This window comes from Stylophora pistillata, chromosome 6 (genome assembly GCF_964205215.1).
Source record: "Stylophora pistillata chromosome 6, jaStyPist1.2, whole genome shotgun sequence".
NCBI lineage: Eukaryota > Metazoa > Cnidaria > Anthozoa > Scleractinia > Pocilloporidae > Stylophora > Stylophora pistillata.
In genome coordinates this window covers 32,424,891-32,452,390 of record NC_142524.1, presented here as the reverse complement: position 1 = coordinate 32,452,390, position 27,500 = coordinate 32,424,891, and the positions used below count along the sequence as shown (strand labels likewise).

The following is a 27,500-nucleotide window of genomic DNA, read 5'->3' as shown; positions in this document are numbered from 1 at the left end:
CCACCCCATTGTCCTGCTTGTAAAATTATTTTCCTAAAATAGCTGTTTGTTCTTCTCTGGAATTCACTTTAAATCTACTTTCAGAGAGCAAGATTAGGCAATGAAAGGAAGCTGGTGATCATGAAACATTTATGACTTGGTGACGTAATATACGGCATCATTCATGCAGAGATACTGTTCTGTTTGGTTAATTAGAGCCAATTAAGTTAGGAAACGGTCATTACTTATGATCTGGGAGGTGCTGGAGGATTTTGGTTGTGCCACAAATATAATCGACCTGATCCCCCTTAGGCTCCCAAGTATTCTACGGAATCCCCTAACTGGCAGTCAATTTTCTATAGGCCCCCCCCCCCAAATACGTTTGCGACGACTGATCCCCCCACCGTTCCCCATGATAACCATGCATGTGACTCCCACCAAAAATGTACATATTCTCCACCTTAGTAATGTGTGATGACTGGTTCGGAGATATGAACAGGGCCCGGAAGTTGCCCTCCCTGTCAATCAGTCAGTCAGTGCCAGGGTGACGAAGTGGACTATCATGACACAAAACCAATAAAAAAGTTGATTACGCATGATACCTTGTTACCATTAATCTTCATAACTGGCGTCCATCCTCCATCTCCGCATCCAAAATCTCCCATGTGACAGAGAACTGTAGTCGGTCCAGAGCTCAGATGAAGGGAAACCAGTTTAGTCCCGTTTAATCTGGTAAAATGGAGTTGGAGAAGGTAAGGAAGTCATTTGTTCTCTTCATCCAATGAATTTAGAACATTAAAAAGTTCTCTGTGAAATACTACTAGTATTTGTGGATCCAATGTGATTTTAAGCACCTGGTAACATTTGCATCTCCAGCGAGTATGAGTAATTGGATTATATGCTGTCCAGTTTGGAAATAATTTGGATGAAAATTGGACGAGGCCATATACCGAGAGGAATTTTTTTAATCCAATTATTTCCAAAATTGAACAAGCATGTAGTCCTCTTATTTCTTAATTTTATAGCTAGTCAGTGGTAATTGTTCATTGCTCAATCAAGCTATTATTTTTGTAATTGTTTTTAAAACTGTCCAATCAAAAATTAAATGAATTTGGATAGTTTCAGATATACAAATTAATCCTTAATTGGTCAATTTAAAAGATTTAAAGAATAATAGCTGTGCTGACAAATCCGGATTAACTACCAGCAATACAAGTGTGCGAAAAATCTGTTTAAAAAGAGCAAGCAGTTCATAGCACTTACTTGTACGCATCATACATTTCCTTGCATGATTTTACAGCTAAAAGACAAAAACAACTTTTTATCGTGAGAAACGGAAAAGAAGTGTAAAGTATGGTTATATGGTAACAGCCTTGCAATGAATTGACCTCGCTTGATCGAGAGGAGCCAGAATTTATTTGGAAGATTTTGTTCCTCCGAGATATATCCTCGATGCCCCCTAAAATTTCAATTCGGAGGAAATCTCGATCAATCAAGTCTGGATTCCAGCTCAAAGTTGGGTTTGTGTTCGGGCTGGACCTCGAGTTGGTGGCTCAAGATATTTTTCTAGTAGATAATTAGATTTGATTGTTTTAATCCAAAGCTGCACAGTAAGACTATTTCAGAGTCGGAGATGTAGGCAAGGTCTTTCAATGAAACTGTTCTGCTTTCTTTTGGGAACTCTTACTCAAGCACATATTTGGTATTTGGAGGGAGCCTGGTAGCATTATTTTTTGTAAATAATCATTCTGCGGGGGTTGGGGGTTGTCACTTGCATCCCGATCAGTACCCTCAGAGTTGTGGACTTCTTTTGATCAATGGTTTTGTATGATAATAAAAAAAAACTTTTAATCTCAATGTAATCATAACAGATTAAAAGAGTATTGATACCTTTCTCGCAATATTTTCCAATGAAGTCGTTTGTACAGACACATTTAAACGAGTAGTGTATATAGCTTGTCACACAACTACCACCGTTAAGGCATGGAGAGGAAAAACAAGGCAACTGTCGAAAGAAGGAGAAAATCTTGACACATTTTGTACTCATGGATTAAATAGATATGAGACACTTCTCCACCTTTACGGCCAAAAAAAAAAGGTATCACTATTCATTACTGGAGAACTTGACTTCAAAGTAAGAAACTACACTGCATCATGATAGCGTTTATAGAAAAAAGTCAAGTCTATGTTGATATAAATGGCAATCCCCACCTTGATGGAAACGTGATGTGAAGTCCTATTTTCCCTGTATTCCTCAGGAATGGTATACTTCTGAGAGGAGAGCAACTCACACCAAATCTTTCCACCTTGTCTCTTTGCCACCGCCAAGTTTACAGACCAGCATAAAGGATTCCTCAGGCATAGAATGATGCATTCGTAGTCATCGAACGCCGCGAACGTTCCAACCTTAGGGGCAGTGAGGTAAAAGTATTCATCTATTGATAAAAGACTTTGTCTGAAAGTCTGGGATGAAACGTTGGACTTGTGTTCCAAACCTGTTGTTCCTGGAAGGAAACAGGAAAAAGCACTTGTAGCGAGCGGTATCCTTTACGTTGCGTGTAGAGTCGCCGAGTATATCCTTAGCTTACTTGCAAATTTTCATGAATATCTGTTGTTTTACCGGCTTGGCAGCATTTGTAGGCAAAGATTAAGGTGACGACCTTCATGCGATGAAGAAACTCTCTCTCTCTTTCTAATCACTTTGCTTTTTCCGCCAAAAAATGATTTTGAAATGATTTTGTGGTACCAAATATTATTTAAATTAGATTGACATCCTACAAAACCAGTTGTGAATGAATTATCCTTCTCAAAAAGGAACTCAGAAAGTGAAAAGGAGAGGTATCTGCAATCAACAATTACACTAATCAATGTAACGTTCATTCATCTATCTCAGAATGCTCCAAACAATTTGTTCTTTGTATTAAAGATGTTGAGTTTTTTACTCTAGATAAACTTTCGCTATTTCTTTGCAAGTCTCATGAGTTTGGGTATATTCACCGTACATTTGAAAACAGAAACCGAATTAACTTGATGACTAAAAGTCGCATTACAACCCTCCCTGTTTCTAACTAGAAAAAGCGTCTGATTTGACTTTAATTTTTTGGTGGAAGAAAGACAAGATTTTACACGGACGCTATTGCAGCAAGCAAACAAAAAGACTCACAACTTCAAAACAAAAAAGAAACATTTGAATTTGAAAACTTAACAGAGGTAATTCTAGATTAATCGTCGTTGGAAGATTATTACTTTTTCCATAAGATCGGTTAAGAAAAAAAAGTCATCGTGAAGATCATTTAACTCCAGTTTACTTGCCAAAACAGTGTTGTTATTTTTCAAAAGTATGCGCAAGCTTCTTTTCCTTACGCGCTTTCTAATTACTAGGTGTTGAATCGTAACAGATACTTATTAAAATATGTTTTAAGTTTTTTTGGGAGCATTTGAAATCACCTTTATTATAACGCAGTAAAAATGTTTTAGCTCTGTTTCTCTCTACAATCTACTCGCTCAAGTATCGTTCCCTTCATGGAGGATTTTGCTATAATTACAGCCCTGAATCATTCGGGTTCTTTTAGAACGCATTTCGTCAAGTTTCAGAAAAGACGTAAAAATGTTATTCGCTAGCCTAGGTCGGTCCGTATTGGAAAAAACTGTACGCGTTGTTTTGAATACCGCCCTTGGCCTACGGCAAGAATCATTCGGTATCCGGAATCCGGTATCCAGAATCATGGGCACAGTTTTTCTCTATACGAACGTTCCGGCTGGTGAATAACATATTTCTTGAAATGTCTGAAGGTAGGTACACAATAACGAAATTTACTGAAGAAAAGAATTTTGGATATCGCCGGGGAAATATAGACGATCTAACCTGAAAAACCTTTGGCTGGAAGAAGCGTCAGGATGAGAGAACAGATTAAGGAAAAGAATTTTGGATATCGCCGGGGAAATATAGACGATCTAACCTGAAAAACCTTTGGCTGCAAGAAGCGTCAGGATGAGAGAACAGATTAATGTGGACATGATGGCTTCTTTGCCAGGCAAGGATCCGTGGTCATGTACTAAGAGTGAGTCTGACACTGTAAAGTGAGTTTTGAGTTCCGCTTGTGACGGTACAGTTTTCTGGTGCCATCTGTCGTATGTGACACAATCTCTATAATTTTCAGCAGCAGTTATTTCGATCTAAAAGTTTGGTACACTTGCTAAATGTCACTGATAGACGCCGTCTTATATTTTACTCATGTTCAATTTGGCGACATAAGATAGTTTAGAGCCGCAACACATAAGTCACATTAGAAACTTTCAGGAAAATTGTCACTTTTTCATTTAATACGTCAGTTTCAAAATGTCACTCAGGATGTTTAATAAGAATACCAAAAGATAAACAGAAATAGAAAAATCGTTTGCAATTCCTGTCTTCACGATGACAGCTATTCTGTAACTTTGTTAATTAGCATCTCCTCTGAATAAGGAACTTTCAGCCCTACGATTTAATGTTTATATACATTATTCAAATTCGCTCATCTTAAGGTGGCTCAATAGGGTTTTTTGGCCAGGCGAAGAATGGGTACGAAAATGGCGCGAGCTTTTAAATGGCATCAAATATGTAAACGAACATGGCGCCTTCACGCGAGTGCACAATTTTTGTCACATAATCGCGAAGTTTACTTGACGAGAGTGAAACGGCATGGATAATTTCCAGTAATGAGCACAATATTGACAGTGAACGACCAGAAGTTTGCACAACGCATACATAATAATAAATAATAAATAATAATAAAAGTCTTTATTCCATCATAAGATAAAACTACATATCTTATGTTACAATGAATTTGGAAAAACTACAGAAATTTACATACACATTATGCATTAAAAAGTATGTCATTACAATAAATGGAGCTTAAATATCAACCTATTTACAAAGGTGTTCATAAAGCGCTGTGTATTAATTTTCGGGCGCGCGCAGCCTTTTTTCCTAAGATTGTGAACATATGTCTTTTGGACAGGAATGATGTCTTTCAGGGGGTAGCAATCCGTTGATTTTAGTTTCTTCAAAATGTTTGGGTCTTGTTTGTTTAAAAGGTTCTTGATAAAAACTGGAAATGAGATAAAACCGCGTTTAGGACATCGGTCTAAAAAATTTTGTACAACCGTAAGATCGGACTCAGATGCCCCATAGACTGAAAGTGCATAGCTAAAATTAGCCAAAACAATGGATATAAAAAGATGATAAATCTCTTCCTGAGAGTAATATTCCTTTCTCAATGTTCGTAGGACGTGTAAACTCTTAATTGCTTTGACAAGCTTAGTTCTTACATGCTCATCAAATTTTCCGTCACTCTGTAAAGTTACTCCTAGTAAAACGAAGCTATTACATTGGGGAATATTATGAATTGGAGAGTAGAGTACATTATGATTTTTCTTTCTAACAACCAGCTCTTTACATTTGCAAGGGTTGCAGACCATTCTATTGTCTTTACACCATGTTAAGAACTGTCCTACTAAGTCGGCAGACGGGTCACTATTCCTAGTGATAGGCGAAAGAAAAGTGGAATCATCGGCATATTTAAAAAGCACAGGGCAACCATTAAAAAAAATCTCCAAATCGTTCAAAAATATATTAAAAAGATACGGTCCGCTTACACTACCTTGTGTGGTTCCTCTATCGACAGATTTCCACTGTCCTAAAAAATTATAACTAACAATACGTTGTTGTCTTGCATAGAGGAAACTATGATACCAATTGATAATGTACGGATTTAGAGGTAGCTGTTTCAGTTTGTCAGACAAAATAGCATGGTTCACAAAATCGAAAGCCTTACTGAAGTCCATGGTAAAAATTCGCATTGCGCTACAGTCACTACTATCTAAATACTTGTATGTCTGGTGCTGGATAGCGAGCAAGGCATTTGTGCAACTACCCGCCTGTCTATTTGCAAATTGGGTGTGGCTCAGGTTGTTCTCAATGACTGACTGTGCTTGTGTACGATACACGACCTTCTCGAACAACCGGGCAATAACGGGAGTAACATTAATACCACGGTAGTCTGAGTCCTCTATAGGTATGTTCACTTTGGGGAGAGGATTAACATTTGCCCTTTTCCAGGAGTCTGGCCATGTATGAGTAGACAGCGACAGATTCCAAACGTGAGTGACGATTGGTGTGAGTAGCTCAGCACAGTCTTTCCAGATCCAGTACGGGAGGTCGTCTGGTCCCGTTGCCGTTTTCTTTACATGAACTAAGGTATTCCAGACACACCGCTCAGATATTTTCGGGGGCTTTACACTGTCCGGGATATCCATATCACTAGGTCTAACGCAAGTGTCATCATAGCACAGGTTGGCGAAGTAGTCGTTCAGACGAACTAGAGAGTTCTTGTCCAAATTGATCAACGATGACCTGCGACGCTGCGATAGGGCGTCCACGCCCTTCCACCACTCACCGCTACCAATGGCAGCCAGTTTTCTTCTGTTCTCGGTTATCAGCTCAGAAATGCGCTTATTAAATAAAGACAGACGTTCCTTGTTGTTTAAAGATGTATGGGACTTAGTCCTCAGCATACACTTGACTAATGGGGACATCCAAACTGGGTCACGCAATGACATGCGTACAGATTTTTGCGGCATAAACTTATTCATCACTGCACGAATCTTTACCTCAAGCACCTCGACCGCCTTGTTTATGTCCACCTCATTGAGAACGTCACTTCAGTCCAGCGTAGTGAGTGCCATAAAAAATGACTGTTTCCGATGTTCCCTACAGTCCCGCACAAGAACTTTCCGGCGCACAGGTTTAAGTTTTAATCCCGCCGGTAAAAGCATTACATCCGTTAAGCATTACATCCGTAATGCGTCAGGTCGCTTTCGGAAAGTGGAAGCGATCGAAACCAGAAAAGAAACAAAAATAATAAGGTTACACGAAGGGTTCAAAACGTGGAATGCCAAAAGGAAGCTCCAGTATGATAACATATCCAAGGAAAATGAACCCCCAGCAAAACGAATGACACGAGCATGTGAGGTCGGTACATTTTTCTTTATTCGGAAGTCTTAATTTTTGGTAAGATTTTCCTGCCAAGCTTGTCCTAATTATCGGCCTACCTGTCCTGTTGACTCCAACCCTGATTCCCATCAGCAGAATAAAGCTAAGAGGAAGGCGAACCTGCCACAAGGATCCAGACTGGTGGACTTAGAAACCCTTACAGATGGTCTGAAGGAATCTACATCTACATTTATTAGTCTTGCAAAGGGGGGCCTTCACGTTCATTTTGTCATTGTGGTAAATTCTCACTATTTTTAACTGCACTATAGCATATTTTACACCATTATCATATAAAAGAACATAAAAAATATTGTGGATGGAGTCTTTTTTCCCTGCTAGTTTACAGTGTATTTTACAATATTTCTAGGCCCTTTGTCTCTTGGCGATGTTATTGAAGAACAGCACAGTGGATTGGCAAGCACGTTTATTGTTATATGCAGCCAATGCAATGGAAAACACCATTAAAACATCAAAAGAGCACAGATCCGGTGCACGCGGTCCATTGACCTTTGATGTGAACACGAGAGCTGCCCTTGGCTGTTTACACACAGGAGTGGGCAACACCCATTTAAACAATTTACTTTCAATCCTCAATGTGCCCGCACTGAACTCATCTACTTTTAAAAATTGGGAAAGGGAAGCTGGAAAGGCGATAGAGCTAGTAGCAAAGAATAGTTGCCAGCAATTCCTAAACCTTGAAGGAGAGAAGGCAATTGAAAATGGTAACAAGCCTGACCAGAACAATTTGGTACCTATTGCCTGTTCTTACGACATGGGGTAGCAGAAAAAGGGGCGAGGTTTCAACTCTAAGACCGGACATGCTGCAGTCATGGGCCTTTTAACTGGTAAGGTCCTTGACTACACAACAAAAAATAAAATGTGCCGCTCCTGTGATGAAGCTAAAGAGGCAGGAAAACAACCAAATGACCACGACTGTAGAAAAAAATCATTCGGGCTCTCCAAAGTCAATGGAGCCTTTAGCTGCAGTTGAACTTTTCAATAAGGCAACTAAATCAAATGTCAAATTTTCAGTTTACACCGGGGATGATGATTCAATGACTGATTCTCACCTAAAGCAAAAGGTACCCTATGGTGTGGAAAAATGGAGTGATACAGTTCAAATAAAAAGATCCCTTACAACATGCTTATACAACTTGAGCCAACGAAGTAAGTTCCCCAACAGTTCAGTGTTGTAACAGAAAGTCATAAATTACCTTGTCAAATCCTTTACATACTGTATTGCACAAAATAAGGGGGATGCTACAAACATGAAATCTACAATTCAAAGCATTGTGCCTCATGCATTTGGTGACCATACTGTTGTAGAGAAACATGGTGTCGATACAAGAAAGACCTTTCTCATTATTGTCCCAGGGATCTTCCCTATGGCAAATACCTCCAAGGAGATAACCTTCAATCAGCCCTGAAATCTCTCTTTGATGAATATAGCACAGACATTGTTATAAACAAACTTGCACCTGCAGCAAATTCTCAATAGAATGAGTCTCTGAATAGTGTGGTGGGCTCGAAGAACCCCAAAGTTCACTTTTACGGGGGAAGTGAAAGCAATGATTATCGAGTGTCCTGCAGTGTCTCTCAAGTAAATTTAGGTTACAGGTACATTCCTCAAACTCTAGCGTCACTTAACATAGAGCCAGGTCTTTTCTGTGTAGACCATAATACGAAAATGGACCAGAAAAGTTCGAAGGAGAAACAAAGGAAATCAACAGTTGCATTCAAGCGACGTCTATCACAATTACACAAACACCAGATTTCAGAAACATAGAAAAATAAGGGTAAAGAAGGTACCATGTATGAAAGTGGCATTGGCCTGAACCTAAACTCTTGTGCGAAAACATTGGAGTTGAACAATTCTGAACTTTCAATCACTGATCTTTATGATATAACCGCTGCTATCACGAAACAACAACAAGAACAGTACGAAAATGCAGTTCCGAAATACACTTCGAGACCCACAGTTCAAAAGGAAAAATTTGATAACAGGAAACGGGAAAATCAGCAGAAGTATGTCAGCTTGTTGCCGTGGATAGGTCAGTTAAACAATTCTCATGCTATATTCTACCAACCAGAGACATAGATTCTCACGCGTCAAAGGTCAATAAACTTACAGTTAAAACTGTCAATGGAATCCGCCGACTTTTCAATAATAATCGACTAGTAGAAGCCTTTGAGTTATCGCAAGTACTTAAGCAGTTCGTAACTTTTTTGTGGGCCAGCATAGATTCAGCTTCAACACGGTCCACAAAGCCCGTTTGCACAATCTTGGCTGGACACAACGCCGCCACATTTGATATTCCAATACTTCTTCGAAACGGTGGCGAATATTTTATCGCGGAGCTCAGTTCCATCAGTTCCATCCGGTTTGCAGACACTTTGATACTGATGAAATCACTCATGAAAAGCAAGCACTCTTCCCTCCAAAACGCAGAAGGTAAATTTGTAAAGCCTGGGCAGAGTTCTGTTTACGAACATTTATTTCAAACCACTTTTGATGCCCACGACGCCCTAGAAGACGTGATCGCTCTTCGAAGAATCTTGCTTTCGTCTAGGTTGGCTTTGTCTGATGAAATGCTAGTGAACAGAAGTTCTGTAATCTCTGTCAAAGACGCCGCCGAAGACCTGAAATATCTTGACAACCGTCATCACAGACTCCTGTCTTTTCGAGGAAAGCTGTACAACCCAGGTCATGCGGATACCCCAATAAAGCAAAGCATTGCCGAAAAAAATTGCTGGCAGTGGCCTAAGATATGAGGATTTAAATAATTTGTACCAACGATTTGGACGGAAAGGTCTTGTGTGTATTTTGACGAGACGGCAATTGTCCAGTCGCTCATCGCTTCCAAGGGTCACAAACACGACGAGACTAGTCTCCGCAATTTTGAAACACTTAGAAGAGATTCCAAGGTCCGCGTTTTACTAGTCCGCGTTTTACTAGTCCGCGTTTTACTATTCCACGTTTTACTAGTGCGCGTTTTACTAGTCCGCGTTTTACTAGTCCGCGTTTTACTAGTCCAGTCCAGTCCAATCCAGTCCACGAAATACCATATGCCCCTATGAAACTATGAAACATTACGATGCTCTCTGGTTTGACTCAGTTGTCAGTTGCGTGGGTGGGAGAACCGTGCTGCTGTGGCAGCTTTCAGTCTTCCATCCCTCGTTTTGGATATGAATGCAGTTTATGGAGGTCTTGTTTATCTTTTGCACAAATTGAAAGGCCCAGTATTTTTTTTCCCGCGGAAATGAAAAATTTAAAAAAAAAAAATTAATTTTGGCAATGTAGATATTGATGCACTCAAAACCTGAGCTAAGGTTAAAAGTAGAAAAGCGCCTTTCTCATAAGATCAGAGTACATTTAAACCAAAAATATTTCCATTCAGTTTCCAATATCGCTTATGCTAAATTCTAAGGTTCTGAACAGCGCACCACAATAAAGAGTTAGTATCCTCTGAAAAAAGCTCAACTATGCTGTAACTTTGTTTTCGTTCTTTGAACATGGCTATGAAAAATTGAAAAAAATACCTTACGATCGATTTACGGTTCTGACGACCTCCAGAATAAATGGAATTTAGATCGGAAAAATCCGAGATGGCTTTTAATCACTTCTGTTTTACTTTGGTATCATTTTCTAAGTTCAAGGAAGGCAAAAACAACGGTATATCACTTCTGATGAAACATTGTCCCTCCTTATTTGAAGAAAAAGTAACAAGACAGAACAAAAACCAATACGGTATCGATACAACTTGCCTCAATCTGGTGGGAATTTTATTATTTACGGCTCACTCAGCGAAACTGGTTAACGATCAATAAGCCTTTGTTTGTTTTTACTTGGAATGTAATTTCTCTTTGAAAGGTTTTTAACAATGTGCTATGCTCAGACAAATGGAGCTACAATTTTACTTACAGCAATTTCAGACACTTCGATTATGTAGAAACGGGCTTGAGTCTTTTGTGACTTAATGACAGGTTTTTCACCTGTTAAATACTGCTTAAAAGCACTTAGCTGGGACTTTGATAATTGCTACAAGGAGTGCATGTGGCCAGGAGGGTTATTTTTGGTACCTAAATGTTCAACGTTTGCGAAAGCGATTGTGAATTCGCTTAAAGGGAGAAGGATTGGTGAATTATCGATGTTTTTGAATCATTGACGAAGATTTGAAAAATCGGGGGTAAATGTGGACCAGATAACCATTCATTTGTTTGTTTCTTTTGGATCAGGGTAAGTCTCCTTTAAGAACCTGTCACATCGCAAAAAGCACTCATGTAACTTTCGCCACTTTAGGCACCTGCACAAATTAGCAATTAAACTGAGAAGAATGCCAGAAAATGTTGTTGAAACCGTTTAGTTTTCTCTCCCATCGAGTACCGAATATATCCTGGCACCGGAAAATTGTAAGGGAAAACTGACCAAATTAGTGGCTAACCTTCATTGAACGAGAACCTTGGGCAAGTGCAATCACAATATTCTCAGTTGCTAATCTTTAACTGATAAGTGGAAAAAAGACCACAAAGACGAAAGAGAGAAGAGCAAGTCAGCTGTTTGAATCAGCTTCTTGATATGCACTGATCTCCTTGGTTAATTTTAACTTTATGAGCACCTCAACTGAGAAGTCTCAGCTGATCTCATTTTATCCACCTGCCAAAATCACTCGTTCAGGCCTTCTTGTCGTTCCGTTTTCTTTCCGGCCTCTCTATAAAAGCTAGAGAAGATCGTCTTGGAAGTTTCAGCAAGTAGCAAATAAAGAAATTGCCCTTATTTCTTTTCCTAAACAACAAATTTACCCACCACGAATACAGCCTAAACTAAAACAATATCTGCTACTACTTTTTTTCTCAGTTCGCGCGCGGGCGGTATTCTACAAGTCGTGCGATCTGATCAGTTCCGATAGCGGCCAGTACTCTCCCATCCGGCCCGGTACCCTGTACGTTGCGTGTAGAGTCGTCAAGTATATCCTTAGCTTCTTTGCAAAATTTTCATGAATATCTTTCGTTTTACCGGCTTGGCAGCATTTGTAGGCAAATATTTCGGTGACGACATTCAGGCGATAAATAAACTCTCTCACCTTTTTTTAATCACTTTGCTTTTTCCGCAAAAAAATGATTTTGAAATGATTTTGTGGTACCAAATATTTTTAAAAACAGATTGACAGCCTACAAAACCAGTTGTGATTGAATTATCCTTCTCAAAAAGGAACTCAGAAAGTGAAAACGAGAGGTATTTGCAATCAGCAATTACACGAATCAATGTAAGTAAACGTTCATTCATGTATATCAGAATGCTCCAAACAATTTGTTCTTAGTATTAAAGATGTTGAGTTTTTTACTCTAGATAAACTTTTGCTATTTCTTTGCAAGTCTCATGAATTTGGGTATATTTACCGTACATTTCACAATAGAAACCGAATTAATTTGATGACTAAAAGTCGCATTACAACCCTCCCTGTTTCTAACTAGAAAAAGCGTCTGATTTGACTTCAATTTTTCAGTGGAAGAAAGACAAGATTTTACACGGACGCCAGTGCAGCAAGCAAACAAGAAGACTCTCACAACTTCAAAAGAAACATTTGAATTTGAAAACTTAACAGAGGTAATTCTAGATTAATCGTCGTTGGAAGATAATTATTCTTTCCGTAAGATCGGTTAAGAAAAAAAAGTCATCGTGAAGATCATTTAACTCCAGTTTACTTGCCAAAACAGTGCTGTTATTTTTCAAAAATGTGCGCAAGCTTCTTTTCCTTACGCGCTTTCTAATTACTAGGTGTTGAATCATGACAGATACTTATTAAAATATGTTTCGAAGTTTTCTTAGGAGCATTTTAAATCACTTTTATCATTACGCAGTAAAAATGTTTTACCACTGTTTCTCTCTACAGTCTACTCGCTGAAGTATTGTTCTCTTCATGGAGGATCTTGCCATAATTACAGCCCTGAATCATTAGGGCTCTTTTGGAACGCATTTCGTCAAGTTTCAGAAAAAACATAAAAATGTTAATCGCTAGCCTAGGTCGGTCCGTATTGGAAAAAAAACTGTACCCTCCGTTTTGAATACCGCCCTTGGCCTACGGCCTTAAGCGGTATCCAGAACATAGAATCATGGGCACAGTTTTTCTCTATACGAACGGTCCGGTTGGTGAATAACATATTTCTTGAAGTGTCTGAAGCTAGGTACACAATAACGAAATTTACTGAAGAAAAGAGTTTTGGATATCGCCGGGGAAATATAGACGATCTAACCTGAAAAACCTTTGGCTGCAAGAAACATCAGGATGAGAGAACAGATTAATGTGGACATGATGACTTCTTTGCGAGGAAAGGATCCGTGGTCATGTACTAAGAGTTAGTCTGATACTGTAAAGTGAGTTTTGAGTTCCGAGTTCCGCTTGTGACAGTACAGTTTTCTGGTGCCGCCTGTCGTATGTGACACAATCTCTATAATTTTCAACAGCAGTTATTTCGATCTAACAGTTTGGTACACTTGCTAAATGTCACTGATAGACGCCGTCTTATTTTTGACTGATGTTCAGTTTGGCCACATAAGATAATTGAGAACCGCAACACCTAAGTCAATTTGGAAACTTTTAGGAAAATTGTCACTTTTTCATTTAATACGTCAGTTGCAAAATACCACTCAGGATGTGTAATAAGAACATCAAAAGATGAACAGAAATGGAAAAATCGTTTGCAATTGCTGTCTTCATGATTACAGCTAACTTGTAATTTCATTAATTAGCATCTCCTCTGAATAAGGAACTTTCAGCACCACGATTTAATGTTTATATACATTCAGATTCAAATTCGCTCATCTGAAAAGAGATTGTTCATCAAAATGACTGTGCACGCGCGTGCGTGACTCTTTTTCTCGTTCGTAAGGGCCAATAGTTGAACTGAGAATATCCTATTAGTATCCAGGCCCCATTATTTTGTGTGCTTTTTTGAAAGTTCTTAACATATAAGTTTCTTTTATTCCATCGGATAATCAGCGAGCTTGGATACTGGAGTCTCAATGGTATAGAAGGTTCCCTCAGACAAAAGGGAAGGGGCAAAACACGGGCATGAAAAATCATGGAAAATCACGTGTCTAGATTATAACCACGCAGTGGATGGGGTCGAACCAAATCCTGACAAAATAAAAAACAAACAAACAAACAAACAAGCTTCATCATCTTGGTAATCCCATGCCGTTTATTTGGAAAGAAGACTCAGGTGATATGGTCATCAGAGGACACACGCAGCAGTGCTGTAAGCCGCAACTAGGAGACTTGTTGAGGTAAAACTCACTAAATACGACAATTGGCATAGAAGGAGGGAACATTTTAAGGTTAAATTCCACATTGTTGGGTTTTTCCTGGACATCGTTGCCTTTGAAAACGGTTTTGTTTAAATGCATCGGCGGAAGTATTATTATAAAATGTCTTCCTCGCCAAAGAAAATGTGGGAAAAAAGTTCTTGCCAAACGAGACCATACTAAAACGGGAATACGATTTAAGAGTCGATGATGTAAAAAACTCGAAAAAAAAAAAAAAAAAAAAAAAAAAAAAAGACCCGTCTTAAAAGATTTTTGGAAAAGCCTTGTTTTTTTTTTTTTTTTACATTTTTCGAAGTGTGAATCATTCTGAACCTAATCTGAACATTTGTATGAACTTTCCTTTTTTCCGTTTATTTCAAAGAACCAAAATGTATCCCATGGCTTTAATGCCTTTTTTACATTATCTGGTGAACGTGATTGAGATACTTTAGAACTCTAACACCTAAGTCATTAGAACTGCAACACCTAAGTCACATTAGAAACTTTTAGGAAAATTGTCACTTTTTCATTTGTACGTCAGTTGCAAAAAACCACTCAGGATGTTTAATAAGAACATCAAAAGATAAACAGAAATGGAAAAATCGTTTGCAATTGCTGTCTTCATGATGACAGCTAACCTGTAATTTCATAAATTAGCATCTCCTCTGAATAAGAAACTTTCAGCACCACGATTCAATGTTTATATACATTTAGATTCAAATTCGCTCATCTTAAAAGAGATTGTTCATCAAAAGGACTGTGCACGCGCGTGCGTCACTCTTTTTCTCGTTCGTAAGGGCCAATAGTTGAACTGAGAATATCCTATTAGTATCCAGGCCCCATTATTTTGTGTGCTTTTTTGTAAGTTCTTAACAGATAAGTTTCTTTTAATCCATCAGATAATCAGCGAGCTTGGATACTGGAGTCTCAATGGTGTCGAAGGTTCTCTCAGACAAAAGGGAAGGGAAAAAACATGGGCATGGAAAATTGTGGAAAATCAGCCTTTAGGATATTAGAGAACCTCTCGTATCTACATTATAACCATGCAGTGAACGGGGTCGAACCAAATTCTGACAAAAAAAAAAGCGAAACACAACAAAACAAAAAAGCAAACAAGCTTCATCATCTTTTGTTTCAAATGTATCGGGGTAAATATTTTTCTAAAGTTTCTTCCCTGGCAAAGAAAATGTGAGAAAAAAGTTCCGGCCGAACGAGACAATACTAGAACTCGCATATGATTTAAGAGTCAATCATGTGAAAAACTCGGAAGAAAAAAGACTCATGTTACAAGATCTTTGGAAAAACCTTTGTCTTTTAGCTATTCCAAAGTCTGAATCATTCTGAATCTAGTCTGAACATTTGAGTGAACTTTCTTTTTTTTCGTTTGGTTTCAAAGAACCAAAATGTATCCCATGGCTTTTATGTGTTTATCTCCATTATCCGATGAATGTGAATTAGTAGCCTCGTTTCCGCACGTGTTGAAGTCATCAAAATCCCCCCCCTGTACCAAACCCAATCCTGGAGTCGCATGAGTTGCAGTGATCCTGGTTGTTAGTAATGATGCCGATTCTTGCTTTGGAGAAACGAGACTTACCACACATAACATTAAACCCTTCCCTGTTACAGTTTTTCTGTAGGGAGGCCTCTGAGCCAATAAGCCCCTTCCACGTGTCACGACCCAATGAGGTGCTTCGGTGTTTCCCGTCAGCGATCAGTGAGTAAAGAGAGCTGGCCTTCTCGTTGAGGACAATGAACCTGATCTGTCCGCCAATCTTCATACCGAGGCAGATCTTAGAGATGGGTGTGGTCCAGTAGGTCGGTAACTTGGTCTCTTGTAAGTCGAATCCAGTCTCTCCTCCAGCAATGTTGTATTCAGTTTTACTGCTCCAGTAACTGGAATTATAGTGAAAGGTCATCTAGGAGAATAATGTCAAACAATTCCTAGTGGGTTTTGAATTATCCACCGCATTGTCCTGCTCGTTTTTTAGACCATTTGTGACGATCACAAAATTAATTTTCCTAAAATAGCTGTTTGTTCTTGTCTGGAATTCACTTTAAAACTGCTTTCAGAGAGCAAGATTAGGCAATGAAAGGAAGCTGGTGATCATGAAATATTTATGACTTAGTGACGTAACGTACGGCATTATTCATGCAGAATTACTGCTCCGTTTGGTTATTAGGAGCCAATTAAGTTAGGAAACGGTCATTACCTATCATCTGAGAGGTGCTGGAGGATTTTGGTTGCGTCACAATATAATCGACCTGATCCCCCTTGGGTTCTCTAGTATTATCCGGACCCCCCTAATTGGCAGTCAATTTTCTATAGTACCCCTCTTATACTTCGTTTGCGAGGACTGATCCCCCTTCCGTTTCTCTTAATAACCATGTGACCCCCCCACCCCCCCTCCCACAAAAAAAAAGTGGCTGGTCGGAGATATGAACAGGGCGCGCAAGCTGCCCTCCTTATTAATAAGTCAGTCAGTGCCATTGTGATAAAGTGGACTATCATGACACACAACTAATAGAAAAGTCGATTTAGCGTGGTACCTTGTTACCATCAATCTTCATAACTGGCGTCCATCCTCCATCTCCGCATCCAAAATCTCCCATGTGACAGAGAACTGTAGTTGGTCCTGAGCTCAGATGAAGGGAAACCAGTTTAGTCCCGTTTAATCTGGTAAAATGGAGTTGGAGAAGGTAAGGAAGTCATTTGTTCTCTTCATTCAATGAATTTAGAACATTAAAAAGTTCTCAGTGAAATACTATTTGTGGATCCAATGTGATTTGCGTCTCCAGCGTCACAGGTGATGAGATAACTAATTTGTGTAATTGCTATGTGTAATAGGACTATATGCTGTCCAATTTGGAAGTAATTGGGTGAAATAAAAAAAAAATTCCAAGGGCAGCCAAGATTGGATGAAACCGTATACCGAGTCCAATTGGGCTGTAAGAGGAATTTTATGAATATAATTATTTCCAAAATTGGACAAGAATGTAGTCCTTTACTTATTAATTTTATAGCTAGTCAGTTGTAATTGTGCATTGCTCAACCAAGCTATTATTTATTTGTTTTTTTTTTTAAACTGTCCAATCAAGGATTAAAGGAATTTGGATGGTTTCAGATATACAAATCAATCCTTAGTTGGACAGTTTTAAACATTTAAAGATTAATAGCTGTGCTGACAATTTTGGATTAACTACCAGTTATAGAATTGTTAGAAAAATCCGTTTGAAAGAGCAAACAGTTCAGATCGCTTACTTGTGGGCATCATACACTTCCTTGCATGATTTTACAGCTAAAAGACAAAAATGAGATTTTATTGTCAGAAACGGAAAAGAAGTATAAATTATGGTTATATGGTAACAGCCTCGCAATGAATTGTCTTCACCTAATCGAAAGGGGCCAGAATTTATTTGGAAGATTTTGTTCCTCCGAGATATATCCTCGATGCCTCCTAAAATTTCAATTCGGAGGAAATCTCGAACAATCGAGTCTGGATTCCACCTCAAAATAGGGTTTGTGTTCGGGCTGGATCTCGAGTTGGTGGCTCATGGTATTTTTCTAGTAGATAATTAGATTTGATTATTTTAATTCAAAGCTTCACAGTAAGACTATTTCAGAGTCCGAGATGTAGGCAAGGTCTTTCAATGAAACTGTTCTGCTTTCTTTTGGGAACTCTTCCTCAAGCACATGATTGGTATTTGGAGGGAGCTTGGTAGCATTATTTTTTAAGAAGAATCATTCTGCGGGGGCGGGGGTTGTGACATGCATCCTGATCTATACCATCAGAGTTGTGGACTTCTTCTGATCAGTGGTTTTATATGATAATAAAAAAAACTTTTAATTTCAATGTAATCATAACAGATTAAAGGAGTATTCACACCTTTCTCGCAATATTTTCCAATGAATTCGTTTGTACAGACACATTTAAACGAGTAGTCTATATAGTTTGTCACACAGCTACCACCGTTTTGGCATGGAGAGGAAAAACAAGGCAACTGCCGAAAGAAGGAGAAAAAATCTTGAAACATTTTGTACTCATGGGTTAAATAGATATGAGACACTTCTCCACCTTTTCCGGCCAAAAGAAAGTATCACTATTCATTACTGGAGAACTTGACTTCCTGGTAAGAAACTACACTGGATAATGCATGATAGTGTGTGTAGAAAAAAGTCAAGTCTATGTTAAGATAAAAAGCAATCCCCACCTTGATGGAAACGTGCTGTGAGGTCCTATTTTTCCTGTATTCTTCAGGAATGTTATACTTCTGAGAGGAAAGCAACTCACACCAAATCTTTCCATCTTGTTTCTTTGCCACCGCCAAGTTTATAGACCCGCATAAAGGATTCCTCAGGCATAAAATGATGCATTCGTAGTCATCGAAAGCCGCGAACGTTCCAACCTTAGGGGCAGTGAGGTAAAAGTATTCATCTATTGATAAAAGACTTTGTCTGAAAGTCTGGGATGAAACGTTGGACTTGTGTTCCAAACCTGTTGTTCCTGCAAGGAAACAGGAAAAAGCACTGGTAGACGTCTTTTTTGAGATTTGGCAAAACAAGCTCTCCCCGCTTTTGAAGCTACCATTGGCTTTATTCAGGAGATAATATTTTGTGTGTATGTTTGTGACACTGATGATGATAATAATAATAATAATAATAATAATAATAATAATAATAATAATAACAACTTTTATTTAAATAGCTTATATCTTAAATTCATGGCGCTTTACAACACTGTACGGGGGACTTTACCAGATTGCTAAGCAGTTTACAATCAAATAAAGGCTAATATAACAGATGCCTCCTTCCCCCAATTCTCAGTAAACAGGCCAGACCACATCACAGTAATCTCGTGAAGTGGGTTCTTTAACGTCCCCTGCCTAACCAAATCAACTAATTAATAGATGCAGGAGACGGGACCTCCATTTATTCGTCCCTATCCGAGAAGATTAGAATATCTAACCATTTCTTGATCGATGTTATAGAAAGGTAGCAAATTCTTCTCAATTATTTAAAGACGCTGAGTGTTAGTCCGGCCGGGACTCGAACCCTCGACCTCCCGCACAACAGTCCAGCGCTTAACCAATTGAGCTAACCGGGAGGCGATTAGGGATGATCAGTGTCAGTCTTAAACTTAAGAGATAATTTTATTACGATTTTACCTCTTGGAGAAGACGTTCCATCATTACGTCCCAAAAAAGACAACGGTACTCCGAATAAAATGACGAAACAACGGCGTATAAAACGATGAAACATGACGATTCTCTCTGTATTAGATGTGGTTTGACTCGATCAGTTATCGGTTGCGTGGGTGTCTTTGTTTTTCTGTCCCTCTTCTTGGATATCAATGCAGTTTATCGATTTCTTGTTTATCTTGTACACAAATTGAAAGGCCCAGTTTTTCTCTGCGGACTTCAGCAGAGTACGGTGTTCGGTTCTAATTATTGCCTTGCAGGAAAACGCTTCACACTGTAATTCACCAGGCGTACTGCATGTGGAATTCTGATATTTCTCCTATTTACAAATATACTCTGAATTAGGCCGGTAATTTAGCCTCAAAATTCATTTATTTTTTGCCGTGTTTAGATTAAACTTGTGAATGAAGTGCTCTCGTGCTTGTCGTTCGACTTATTTGAATCTAAAAAAGCTTTTTCCGTCCTATAATGTAGTCCCGAGCCAAGAAATCGAACCAGTCACATTTTAAAAACGTTTTTCGCAAATTTTTCATTTCCAAAATATATCGACAAGAGCAGGAAATAGGAGTTTGACTTTTTCCTCCGTATCAAATGAGATTTGTTAGGCTCTTGGGGTTTAGAGTTCTGGAAAGAAAACGTTATCTTGAACTGGGAAAAAAATCCCTTTGCGTTGAAACTTTATACTTTTGTTGGTAGACTAATTGAAAGCAAAATCTCTTGCTGAAAGATAAAACGGCTTTTTTTTCCTTTTATTTATTTTTTCTCAAGATGGGAGTAACTTAATAATAGAATTGGCAACTTTAATGGTCCTTTAAAATTTGATTTACGTGTCTGGCAGTTACCGTTTAAACTGGCGCCTCCATGTCATTTAGACTCGAGACAAATGAGACACATTGTCAATCTTAAGGGAAACTGTCACTTTTTATTAATGATGTCAGTTACAAAAATTCACTTTAGCAAGTCTTTAATTAAGACATCTTACTGAGATAACCGGAGATGAAAATCGTTTTAATCACTTCTGACTGCTGATGGTTATAACCTTGTATTTTTCATTAACGCCTTCTGTGAATAAGGAACTTTGAGCCTCAAACGAAAAAGTCGTTCAGCACCAAGATGGAATGCGTATATTCATCATACTACCTTCAAGTTCGTTAATCTTGAAAGAAATTGTTCATCGAGGCGATTGTGCATGCGCGTGCATCATACGGTACGTGCTTCATATCGCGTAAAATGCATAAAAAAAATGAAGAGAAAAAAATTAAGATGAAAGAAAATCCATCAATCAATCAATCACTCAATTCATGAACGAATAAATAAATAGTAGAATAAACTTCTAAGTAGTCCAACTGTAGATTTAATGATGATCTCAATCTATAGTTAGATGTTTATTTCTCTTTTGGTATTTATCGATAAATTCACGTAAAGTTCATTGCTTGTGTGTAAACCTTTCTATCTTTTCTTCCTAACTTAATTTAGATAACGACAGAAACGTCAGACACTTTTATTTTAGTTTTCAATCTTTTAATTGTTTTATGTTAGATAATTTTTTTTCAAACACTGGCCTTCTCTTACCCGTTTTAACAGCATTTGTTTCGTTACAATTTAGGGGAATGAAGGTTACAGCTTAGTAAAGAAAAACACTAATTGTATCGAATTGTAGCCCAAGGTAAGTGTATAGGAGGGTTAAAGATCCTTCGCAAGGTAGATCACCCAGATGGACCATCGTGCATCTCCAGGGATGAAAAATTTCAGTTTCTCGGATGCAAATACAGTAATGCCAACCTTTTTAATTCACAATTTTGAAAAAATGAACCAAACAAAAACAGCAGAGCAAAAACTAACCACACAATCCTCTTTTGTTCAGAGTTTTATCTGCAAGGGTGTTGGCAAATGACAGGTAATCGAACGTTTTCGTCAGTGTCTTTTATTTATTTATTTATTGTCCACAGAAATGGGGCCAGTGACTCCCCAACATCATAAAATATTTATATCGCCTAAAAATGTCACAGCAATGTGCAATGTTTCAGCAGATTTCTACACAAACTTTATTTTTGATTCAGCATTTCATTTGTCACACAGATATTCGGTCGCGCCTTTTGGAAAATAAGTTAATCGTTTTCGCCTTGAATCAGAATTCTTTTTACTGCGGGATTGACCTCTCAGTTCACAATCTTTCCGTTTTACAAGATTCTCGTCCCTTCTGAGGTCATAAGAAAGAACAAAGAGAGATTTTTTATTTCGAAATATAAACCCGTTCTTTAATGATTTGAAATTATTCTAATGGCTCGCGCGTGCTTCGAATTACAATAGCCATTATCATTGTAATTACAATTAGATCTGTGACGTAATAAGTCAATAAACACAGTTTGCTATGCCTGAAGAGCCGCAACAACGGTGAAACTCAATTCATAACCGCAGTCAATTCTTTTCACCCGGCTCTAAAATATACCTGGGAAATTTCCGACAGTTCTTTATCCTTTTTAGATATAAAAGTTTCAATCGAAGGCAACAGTTTATCCACTAGTGTGTATTGCAAACCCACAGACTCGCCTAGTTACTTGTTGTATTCATCTTCGCATCCATCTCATGTTAAGAATTTCATTCCTTTTTCTCAGTTTCTAAGACTTCGTCGTTTATGTAGTGATGACTCTGATTTTTCCCACAAATCAGAGTCAATGTGCCAGTTTTTCGAAAAACGTGGTTACCTTGTTTCTGTCGTTCAAGCGGGTCACCACCGCGCCCAACTTATTGATCGACAGTCAGCACTACAAACGTCACAGAAGGAAAATTCCGACCGCATTCCATTCACTCTCACGTTTCACCCTCGAAATTACACAGTTAAACCATCATTCTTAAAAACTTTAAATTACTTCAAACCGATCCAGAGACTGGCACTATCTTTTCGCAACCTCCATTTATTTCATTCAAACGCGACAAAAACATAGGCAACTTTTTGGTCAGAAGTTCTTTCTAAACTAATGACCAACCCGGCACTTTTAAATGCGCTCGCACACGATACAAAAATTGTCCCTTCATTCACAACGCTGAGAATAATATCGGGACCCAAGCGATCCATTAAGATCACCGATCACTTCACGTGCATTTCCGCCTACGTAATCTATTGCATAACTTGCACTTATTGCAAAAAGTTATACATCGGCGAAACAGGAAGACGACTTGGTGACCGATTCCGAGAACACCTTCGCGACGTAGAAAGGAATAACTGGCTGTTGTAAAATTTGAATAAGAGTGAAGTTATCTGTGGAACCAAAAAGAAGCTATTATATTCCTGCTAATATCAGTTAAGCACTCTGCGTAATAATAGAAAAGGTAGGGTACTTAAAACTGATGTCACGGTCCGACGAAGGGCTAACGCTCGAAACGTCAGCTTTTGCAATCGTTACAGTGGCCAATTTACCATTTCAACTTTGCTGATATATCCAAATTATTTCGTTACTCCCACCGACGCAGCCCCAAGCAGTTTCTTTCGAAACTATCAGCCTTTATGAACTTGAAATGAACGGTGAAATTTTGTTGAAAGCGTTTTTGACATCTTGCATAGCGTTTGCCCGTTGTAGTTCTCATGGAGCAAGAAATCAGACAGTTTATGGATCTTTAGACCGGTGAAGTTCATCAATCACACTAATCAGTCGATGATATCAGAAAGATTATGATGCCTTTACACCATAAGCGGGTGAAAGATATTGTTGTAAGGGAGATCAGCTAGAGGAATTTCGCACGCTCTTCAGGCTTATTAATGTTTAACAGTTCATAACTACTCCAATGCTATCTGAAATGGAGAAATTATGGATGGGAACGCGCAAACTATCGGGTATCAAGAATTTTCTTTTACGAGGAAAATGACTTCACTCGCAAAACTTTTCACTTTTCTGTCAATCAAAATTGCCATCAAAGTAAGACACAGTAAATAATTTTGGCCACAGGTGGAGTTAATCGATACCTATTGTTTTAGATTTTCAGACTTGAGTTTCCCCGAAAATTGCACTTGACAAAAAAAAATATTTGGTAGAGTAATCTTGGATTTACAACTCTACCGACACAGGCCCTGGCAAAATTGAAGGGAGATTAGTGCAAATGAAGAGAAAAAGAATCTTATTCTAAAACAGAGTTGCAAAACTCTCTTTAATCTGCTTTGCACTCAAACGTTCGAGTCCTTATGACTTCAACCATAGTCTTTTAATGAACGAGCTTTCTTTCCTTGATAATTTTGGTTTTGTTTTGTTCTCAATAAACTAAAATGTATCCCATAGCTTTAATGTGTTTATCTCCATTATCTGTTCCGGAATGAGAAGCCTCGTTTCCACACGTGTTGGAATCATCATGTCGCCCTCCTGTACCAAATCCAATTCTGGAGTCGCAGGTGTCGCAGTCATTCTGATTGTTTGCAATCAAACCAATTCTTGCTCTAGAGTAAATAAAGTCGTCAGAAACAACATTGAAACCTTCCCTGTTACAGTTATGCTGCAGGGAGGCCTCTGGTCCAATAAGCTTCTTCCACGTGTCACGACCCAATGAGGTACTTCGGTATTTCTGGTCAATGATCAGCGAGTATAGAGAGCTGGCCTCCATGTTGAGGACAATGAACCTGATCTGTCCGCCAATCTTCATACCAAGGCAGATCTTAGAGAAGGATGTGTTCCAGTATGTCGGTAACTTGGTCTCCTGCGAATCAAAGCCAGTCTGTCCTCCAGCAGAGTTGTATTCCGTTTTATTACTCCAGAAACCAGCATCATAATGAAAGGTTGGCTAGAAAGGAAATGTTTGATAATACATCACCGGTTTAAAGATTAATCATCACTTGATCCCGGTAAAGACAATTAATTTTGTGACCATCATGATTTTCTTTTTGAAAAGGGCTGGTTGCTCTACCTTAAAGTTTACCACTTATCGCATTTAGATTGCAATATTTGGCACTATAATGAAGCTAGTGATCGAGAAATAGTTATTAAGTTGTGCCTTAACACAGATAGTTACTCGTTACGAATACTCCTCCTCGGTTCTGGTGAAGTTAAGACGTTTCCTTAGCATTTGCGGCTTGTAAGGAGGACAAACAGTGCGCAATGGCTCATGCTGTCGATTAAGACCCTATAATAAACGAGAATGACACGTAACTGATGGAAAATCGATTTCACGTGGTACCTTGTTACCATCAATCTTCATGACCGGCGTCCATCCTCCATCCCCGCATCCAAAATCGCCCATTTGACAGAGAACGGAGGTTGGCTCTGAGCCAAGAAGGAGGGAGACCAGTTTACTCGTGTTTGATCTGTTAAAATACATTTGGAAAAGTTAGAGAAGTCATAGGCTCTCTTGGGTAAAAGAATCTACATCATTGTTTTTTATAAAACGCCTTGAGTTATTTGTCGCGGAGGTCCATCGTGATTTTAACCAGGAGAGCAACAGTTCATCTCAATCGTCCGGTCACAGATGATAAAATGATTGCAATAAATAACTTTAAATGAGTAAGCAGTTATTGCCACTTACTTCTTTGCATCATAAACCTCCTTGCATGACTTTACAGCTAAAAATAAAAACTGATGTAAGAGATACGTCCCATTATTAAGAATGGAGGAGAAGTAACAAACTGTCCTCGTGGGAATTGCAAGCTTTCTCTCGGAGTAAGAATTGATTTGGAAAATTATGTTTTTCTTAATTTTCCCACTGATTCTTAGAAAAAATTTAATCTAATTTAATTGTCTTTTTTAAAATGTTTCTTTTGCGACAAAATGGGCTCTCAGTTAGAATAAAACTAAGCGATTTCACCGTTAATTAAAGTATCCTAAATGCGCGCGCACGTATCAATCCCGAGCGAATCCCGAGTTATCGAGTCTGGATTGGAGCTGTGCAGTAAGACCAGATGAGCGGTTGAGGTGAAACATTGCAAACTAAAGCGCAGTTAGAACTGTTAAAAGTACCTGTCTCGCAATATTCGTCCTTGAAGCCTTCTTCACAGATACATTCAAAAGTGTTTTCTGTATAGCTTGTCACACAGCTACCACCGTTATGGCACGGAGAGGGAGAACAAGGAGACTAACAAAAAAAGGAAAAAAGAAAGAAGTCCACTTTTACCGCACTCGAGTTGGAAAAATGCATACCTAATAGATACCTATCTAACTTAACGACAGAAATTCAAATGCTTTATGGGATGACTTTTCTTCATAATAACTAAGGTGTATGCTGTGAAAATGAATAAAGGGGGTAAGTCTCTAAAAGAAACCGTGGTGGTGCCTCGGTGAGGGCAACAAGGTAATTTGATAATATCAACTAAGTTGATAATGTAAATTGGCCTCCGTAAATGGTTTCAAAGCTGAAGTTTCGAACGTTTTCCTTTCGTCAGAGCGAATGACGAAGAGTAAACGCTCGAAACGTCAGCTTTGAAACCATTTACGGTAGCTCATACTGTAAGAAGTCAGTGTAAGTAAGTAAGAAGTCAAGTCAGTGTAAGTAACCCGACATGCCCCACCTGAATAGAAACGTGATGTGAAGTCCTATTTTCTCTGAAATCCTCAGGAAATTCATACTTATTGGAGGACAGTAACTCACACCAAAGTTTACCATCGGTTCCTTTTGACGCTGACCAGTTTACAGACCAACATAACGTGTTCCTCAGGCATGAATAGATGCATTCGTAGTCGTCGGACGCCGCGAATGTTCCAACCTTAGGCACAGTCAGATAGAAATATTCATCTATTGATAAAAGACTTTGTCTGAAATTCTGGGATGAAAAGGTGAACTTGTGTTCCGAAACCGGCATTTCTGCGAAGAAACAAAAATGTAGCATTTTATAAGAAATTGAAGACATTTTTCTTAGTAATGTCCAGCTGATGTTTCGTATCAGCGAGTTTTTCTGTAACCATCATTTCTATTTTTCTTGCATGAAATGTCAGGGGCTACATGCATAGGCGTACGGGCCGGGGGGGGCTGCAGCCCCCCAAATTTTGGGCAACTCAGAATTTTTGGGCAGCACGAGAAATTTGGGCAAAGCTAGTTTTTAAAGAAGCTTGCATGTGTCTGTATATTTTTTTTCGAAGAGATATTTTCTGTTTCAACCTGAAGTCGGCGTTTTTTTTTTTTAAATAGGCTTTTTTTTTTTGTTTAAATAAGCTCGATTTCCATCGTCTCCCGAGCGCGGTCTTTAATCTTCCCCTTCGGGGAGATGAGTGCGGGCTCATTTTCCCGAACAGCGGCTGGTAATCGAGCCTTCGTTATAAGGGCAGTTAAATTCACGCGAGACAGTGGTTGCCTAGCAAGTGTTCACTTTCGGGTGATGTTTAAAGGCGATCATATGTTGATAAACATATTTGTAATTTTGTTGTCGTTGGGCACTGTGCAATCTGTGCTGCACTGCACTAGTTACAGTGGGAAATTTCCAGTCGTGAATTAATTAGAGTCAATTTCGGCGTAACGTTCTAGAATCATATTGTAGATTATCAGAAGATCTGAGTCCCGTGCTCGGCAACCACTGTCTCGTGTGAATTTAACTGGCTTTACCACGTCCTTTATGACGTAAAGAATGGAAGAGTGCTCTCCGCTCGGTATCTACGTCCACTGTTACGGACATGTACTCAACCTCGCCCTTAAGGATACTATGACACAGATTGAACCATTGCGAAACGCTCTGGGAACTTTATAGGCTCTGTACAACTTTTTAGAAGCGAGACCCAAACGACACGCCTTGTTTAGTGACACAGACGTACAAGGTGAGGATCTAAAACTGACGCTGAAGTCATTAAGTGCCACGCGATGGTCATGCCGGTGGGAAGCCGCAAAGGCCGTACACGGGCAAATGGAACGGATTGTAAAAGCCCTGCTCACACTGTCTTCAGACAAAGATCAAAAAACCTACTCTGAGAGCAGAGCCTTATTGAACGCCATTTGCGACTTGGAGTTTGTCTTTGGGCTGTGTGTACTGAAAGTAATCCTAAGCAACGCTAGTAGTCTGTGCCGATATCTTCAGGGGTAGACGGT

General features: G+C 38.8%; 2 protein-coding genes and 1 pseudogene across 3 annotated transcripts in view; all 3 read right to left on the bottom strand.

The window, feature by feature from the left end:
* Positions 1–6,579, bottom strand: part of LOC148729468 (uncharacterized) — a 7,916-nt gene extending 1,337 nt beyond the window's left edge. The window contains exons 1-5 of the mRNA XM_088725153.1: positions 5,796–6,579; positions 2,191–2,483; positions 1,870–1,984; positions 1,243–1,279; positions 582–708 (exon numbers count right to left, since the gene is read on the bottom strand). Coding sequence (XP_088581279.1) covers positions 582–708; positions 1,243–1,279; positions 1,870–1,984; positions 2,191–2,483; positions 5,796–6,579 — 1,356 coding nt within the window. The remainder of the gene's footprint in view (positions 1–581; positions 709–1,242; positions 1,280–1,869; positions 1,985–2,190; positions 2,484–5,795) is intronic.
* Positions 6,580–14,609: 8,030 nt separating this feature from the next.
* LOC148729467 (uncharacterized) lies at positions 14,610–19,502 on the bottom strand (annotated as a pseudogene). The gene is made up of 6 exons (XR_015988691.1): positions 19,479–19,502; positions 18,525–18,851; positions 18,200–18,314; positions 17,575–17,611; positions 16,863–16,989; positions 14,610–16,231 (listed from the first exon to the last, which is right to left on the bottom strand). The product of XR_015988691.1 is annotated as an uncharacterized LOC148729467 (transcript).
* Positions 19,503–23,756: 4,254 nt separating this feature from the next.
* LOC148729466 (uncharacterized) lies at positions 23,757–26,375 on the bottom strand. The gene is made up of 5 exons (XM_088724398.1): positions 25,996–26,375; positions 25,448–25,562; positions 25,017–25,053; positions 24,672–24,798; positions 23,757–24,278 (listed from the first exon to the last, which is right to left on the bottom strand). The coding sequence occupies exons 1-5, from the start codon at positions 26,332–26,334 to the stop codon at positions 23,757–23,759; spliced, it is 1,140 nt and encodes a 379-aa protein (XP_088580524.1). The 5' UTR covers positions 26,335–26,375.
* Positions 26,376–27,500: the final 1,125 nt, after the last annotated feature.